The following is a 6,000-nucleotide window of genomic DNA, read 5'->3' on the forward strand; positions in this document are numbered from 1 at the left end:
CTTGTGAGGTAAGTTAAGTGAACAGGTGGTGACTGTCATCCAGTAAACTTCATGACTGAGTGGATATTTGAAGCTGGGTCTCTACATCCCATTCCGATACTCTGATCCCTGTACCAGCCTAAGCCCCTGGGACATAATCTCCCTAGTATCATGATGGCCAACAGTTTTTAGGCATATGGGCCACAGAAAAGGAGACACAAGCCCTCCTGCTGCCTCCAGTTGTGTCTCAAATTGCTGTTGCTTATGCCACACGTGTGACCTGTGTTGTAAAATAGCCAGTGACATGACCTATTAATTGGCAATTTGGGTCGGATAAGTTTGTACTAAGTATTTCAGTAGAAAGTTCTCCACAGTTCCTTTTTTAGAAGATTGTGTCATTTCCTTTGGAGTTGGGTTTTTTTTTTAATTTTACACAACACCGTTTCTGAAAATGACATATTTTCTTGACCTGTACCCTCTGTACCATGGACAGATGTGTTGTATGTCTAGATTTAAAGAGGAAGTTAGCAAGAGTGGATTTTTTTTTTTTTTGTGGTGCAGACATCCATTGTAGAAATGCAAGGTCAGGGGAAAACAGTACAATAAAATTTGACTTCTAAAAGATCATGAATTTATAGAAGGAAGTAGAAGGGAAAAGCAAACACATTCAGGATTGCCCTGTTTAATGACATAAATACCTCAGTATTATATACCTCTTTTTTGATAAATGAGAATATTTTGACAAAAAGGCTTTGTGAATGCATAGTTCTTGCTTCTCTTCCACATCCCATAACCTCTTACTAGGTAGTAAGTGTTGCTAAGTGTGTCAAGGGTTGCAGCTATTCTCTAATTAGCACCATCGGAGCCACTGTGAGATCACACATTCTACAAATGGTTAAAATGACACGGATGTGATCAGTTTAATAATACCGTCCCCCTGCTTGCTTCAGAAGCCAGGACAGGACAAACTACTGAAGAGGACAAGGCTGCAATACGAGGAGAAGGAAGAAAATAAATATTTATCCTGAGTGAGGAAGGGGAGCCTACAGTTACCAGTGAACGTAAAAGGTAAAGGTAAAGGACCCCTGGATGGTTAAGTCCGGTCAAAGGCAACTATGGGGTTGCGGTGCTCATCTCGCTTTCAGGCCAAGGGAGCCGGTGTTTGTCCACAGGCAGCTTTCGGGGTCATGTGGCCAGCATGACTAAACCGCTTCTGGGACACTGTGATGAGTGCCAGAGCACATGGAAATACCATTTACCTTCCCGCCACAGTGGTACCCATTTATCTACTTGCACTGGTATGCTTCTGAACTGCTAGGTTGGCAGGAGCTGGGTCAGAGCAACGGGAGCTCACCCTGTCACGTGGATTTGAACCACCAACCTTCCGATCAGCAAGCCCAAGAGGCTCAGTGGTTTAGACCACAGTGCCACCCGTGCCCCACATACAGTTACCAGCAGTGCTTTTTTCCCTTAAAAAAATGTTTAGGGGTACTCTCAGTTTGACTCAAGAAAACCACCATTTTACAGTTCAGATCGGGGAAAATAAATACAGTAAATGGACAAAAGTACAAAGATTCACAAAATGTTTAGTGAACCCCTGTGTCCCCCCAGAAAAAAGCACTGGTTACACACACATACACCAGAATATCATTTTCAGCTGTTATTCCTCTGCCTTGCCTCCGCTGCCGATGAATCTTACAATCTTTGCTTAGGGTTTCTCCACATTTGAGGAATATTCAGCTGTTAATCCCCACCCCTCCCTTAAAATTAGTCCTCCAGTAGATTCTCCAAGAGCTGACACGCGGATGGGAAAATCTAACAATTTCAGTTTTTCTCTCTTATCAATCTTAAGATCAGTTTTCTACACTGTATAGTACAAGGTTTGGCATGGTACACAATGTTTTATTATGTTTTTATATATGTTAGAAGCCGCCCAGAGTGGATGGGGCAACTCAGTCAGATGGGCAGGGCACAATTAAATTTATTTATTTAATTAATTCATGCCAGTGTGCATTTAAAAAAACCCCGTAAAACCAATCATTTTAGTGTGAATTTTTCCAAATGTAAATATCTTTTTTTCCTTATTTTTGCCTAACATTAACTTGTATTGCAAAGCAATTTCCCCTAATATAACTTACAGCCTGGTGAGCCCCCTGAAGCTGTCATCTGACTTGTTGGGTGTCACATGGCCGCCATAGCCGAGGGGGGGGGGATGATTCCCCTGCAAGAACTCTCAAACCCTGCATCTTGCATGGCCAGGCAGGTCCTTGTGTTGGGGGTAAGAGGAGAGGGTGCAGGCAGTTTTTAAGCCAAGAATATGAGTCTGTTCATGGCTGCATGTAGAGGAGGAACTTGAAGTTGAAATGTTGCATATGTTAACTATTCTGCACCCAGATTCATATTCCTAATGGCAATCTGACAACTATACATGTTGTGATAACATTCAGTATAACACAGGCAACTAATGAAATATTCCCTTTCTTGGTGCTTTAGGCTAATAATAGGAGAATTTCACAAGCATATTGCCTCTAAGAGCTTGCCACCGATGACTTCAAAAAAGAATGGAGTAATGTTACATCTTTGGACAGTCACTTGTCTAGAATATCATATCAGTCCAGTACCTGTCTCAGGAGATCTGCCACTTGAATAGCAGTCCAAGTCTCACATTCTTCTCGGAAGGGTAGTTTTGTGGCCATGCTGGGTCACACAACAAGGGCAAACTGATCTGCTTCTTCTGGTAAAGCAGAAACTGTTTGCTTTACTAAACATTACTGAGAGATTCTGGAAGTTATTAGAGGAAGTGTCCTTTGCAACTCCCCCCCCCCCTCCCTGTGGTTGTCATTTGCTTAAAGCTACACATCCCTTTACAGTGGCTGCGCAGTTGCTACTGTGATCATTTCAAATTTCATTCAGTGACAGTCATTCTGCTCATAAGCTGCGATGAACATGACAAGGAGGCAAAGATCTCTCACCACTAAATGCAAAGCAAAGATCAAAAGCATATCCACCGTCAACAGCAAGTTTAGATAATGGTGTATTGCCAATGAGACGTTTACTGGAGTAAATATACTGGTGGTATTAAGTTTTGTATGTAGGAAATCTTTTATCTTGATTTCTTCAGTGTTATTGTTTCTCAAATCACATCTTAAAATACATATTGCTGGAAGCCCTGACTTCTGGCATTCTGTTTCATGTAAGTGTATGTATGAATATGTTATAGCGAATGTTTGCAACCCCAGACAAATTTGTGAATGTCCAGAAATTAAGAGATATGCCAGTAAATGCCAACAACCTATTAAAATTTATTGTCAGCATTCACTGCTGCATGGTAAAAAGAAAAGAAAAGAGAGAAACAGGTGTCTTTTTAGAATCCACAAAATTAATTCGGGATTGTCAGCACTCACATTCAGTGTTCTTCAACTTAGCTCCAGGTGCCACCCTTTGGGGATACTGAGATTGGCATCTCCTGGGAACAGAGCCTTTTTAGTTGTTGCTCTTACATTACTTTTCTTGAAAAGAAGCCCATTTATGGTTTTCTCTAGTTTCCTTTTGGAGATGACTTAAAGTATGTTCATTCTGTCTGTTTTACATGACAGTTCAAGCTAGGGACGCAGGTGGCGCTGTCGGTTAAACCACAGAGTCTAGGGCTTGCTGATCAGAAGGTTGGCGGTTCGAATCCCCGCAACTGGGTGAGCTCCCATTGCTTGGTCCCAGCTCCTGCCCACCTAGCAGTTCGAAAGCACATCAAAGTGCAAATAAATAAATAAATAGGGACCGCTCCAGCGGGGAGGTAAACGGCGTTTCCGTGCACTGCTCTGGTTCGCCAGAAGCTGCTTTGTCATGCTGGCCACATGACCCGGAAGCTGTCTTTGGACAAACGCCGTCTCCCTCGGCCTATAGAGCGAGATGAGCGCCGCAACCCCAGAGTTGGACACGACTGGACCTGATGGTCAGGGGTCCCTTTACCTTTAAAGCTGTTCAAGCTACCCTGAGAACATATGCGTTAAAACGTGGAGCGGAAATGCCATACGCAAGCAAACAAAATAAGCCTCCTTAAAGATGTTCATGATAAAATAGATGCACAAACCTAAGTGAGGACCTGTGTACCCCCCCCAAAAAAGCCTCATGGCAAAATTGGCCAGTTCTTTCCTTGCAGTTCACATTGGGGCATTGCTAGGTGGAAACTGGGCTTTGAGTCCGAGAGCATCTTCTATGAGCTTCCCATTAGCCAAGCCTACTGTGTAGAACTTTTTCTGGTCCCCACCAAACACACACACAAAAACTAAGGTTAGTTTGACAACAGAATATCTTGGCACTAGGGAATAGATGAATCAATCTATTTCAGCCATCTTAGCTTCACATTCTGTTATTTTTTTTGAAAGCCACACACACAAAAGTCACATGTTGAATGTATTCTTTCCACAAAATGTGCAATTTTTTTGCATGCATTTCCTCTTTAGATATCCTTTGCGTGCATTTATGTACTCAACTATAATGTGAATTTGGAGAAGTACAGAAACCTGAAGAGTAAAACTGCCTTCTGGTGCATTAAGTGTATATCAGGTCGGTTTGCTTAAAAATGCAGGTCAAACCAAGTCTTCAGATGTCCCTACTTGTCACCAACATATTACTGCTTCCAAACCAAATTCCGGCGCTTAAGTCACACTGGTGATCACAGAGTTCTGTAGTTGTAGTGGTTACTATGCCCCATGTCATTAATGTGCACTGCATAATCAGAATTAGGCAACATAGGTCCCTTCTCCCAATGAGCTTACAGTCTAAAATAGATGGTGGAGAAAACAGAGCTGCATTTGTGTAAGCCAAATCCCACCATGTTCTTATAAATATAATTATACAGCTACAGAAGCAGCATAAATCTTGCCTTTTAAAGATCAGTCAGTAACAAGCACGTTGCATTTTTGGAAGTGGAAGGGAAAAAAAGATACAATGGAAGCTTACCGTTTAGAAATAAAGCTGGAGGAATGAAGTTATCACTCATTTTGACAGAAATCAGCTTGTTTCGTTTGGGAATCCTGAGTCACTGTGACATGACAAATGTAAAAGTTTCCATCAAGACTGGAGGGTGAGGATATTCTGTTCCACATCCTGCTTTTCCTTTTCCTGTGCTAATATATATTTTAAAGACTGAAGTAATTACTTTAAAGTCAGGTCTCAATCTCCCATTCCTATGTTGGAGTTTCTGTATTTAGAGGGATTGACGCAAGCATATTTCTTTCTTTCTTTCTAAATATCCGAACTATTTAAAACTCTTCTTCCACTTAACAGGAAGCAAATTCCTAAGTCTTGTTTACATGGATTGACTACTGTAGTCGTTAAAGTAATTTCTCACTGTACCCATTAAAGCAGCAGTTAATTGGAAATTATACTGTTAACCTACTTGCTAAATTGTAGCAACTTGCTCCCATGGGTGTTTTATCAAGCATTCAACATATGAAATATGCAACATCCTTTAAAATCAATATTGGCATTACAGAAGCAGCAACTATCAATGCACTGTGGTTATTTCAAGCATAAATGCATTTTATTAACAAGCCTAATGCAGACAGATTTGAAGATACTGTGTATAGAGTATTTAAAGAGTAACTTACCACATACAAGTGTTCTTCTTAGTCATCAAACTGCTTAAAGTCCAGAGCAGTTGCTTTGTCTATTATTCCTCTGAAAGCTAACTGTTCTGTGTGTTTGGAGGATGATTGACAAGCTAGCTGTGCCCAGTGGGAGGGAAACAACAAGCCTTTAGATTCATAAACTAGTTCAGGGAATGCATTGCATAAAATCCCTTGCAACATCCCCAGGAAGATCAATTATTATAATCCTCTTTGCAAAATTCACTGATAGCTTTCACTGGTGCCTGAATAGGTCTGGAATTTTAACATTTAAACTCCCAGTTCTGCGCTGAAAATTAATTAGGGAAATTTGCTTACATTTCTTTAAACCGCCTGCTTAATTTTGCTATGTGGAACTGAGAACTGGGTGGGAGGGGGGGCATGAGATGCTACG

At 41.2% G+C, this 6,000-nt stretch overlaps 1 protein-coding gene across 4 annotated transcripts in view; it reads right to left on the minus strand.

Annotated features, from left to right (window-relative positions):
* Positions 1–5,681, minus strand: part of BLNK (B cell linker) — a 94,376-nt gene extending 88,695 nt beyond the window's left edge. For 2 of the 4 annotated variants that reach the window (XM_033149317.1, XM_033149316.1), the window contains exon 1: positions 2,601–2,735. In XM_033149317.1, coding sequence (XP_033005208.1) covers positions 2,601–2,675 — 75 coding nt within the window. In that variant the 5' untranslated portion in view covers positions 2,676–2,735. Of the gene's footprint in view, positions 1–2,600; positions 2,736–4,938; positions 5,036–5,588 lie in introns of those variants that run through there. The other 2 variants (XM_033149318.1, XM_033149319.1) reach the window with 2 other exon arrangements.
* Positions 5,682–6,000: the final 319 nt, after the last annotated feature.

This window comes from Lacerta agilis, chromosome 5 (assembly GCF_009819535.1).
Source record: "Lacerta agilis isolate rLacAgi1 chromosome 5, rLacAgi1.pri, whole genome shotgun sequence".
Lineage (NCBI taxonomy): Eukaryota > Metazoa > Chordata > Lepidosauria > Squamata > Lacertidae > Lacerta > Lacerta agilis.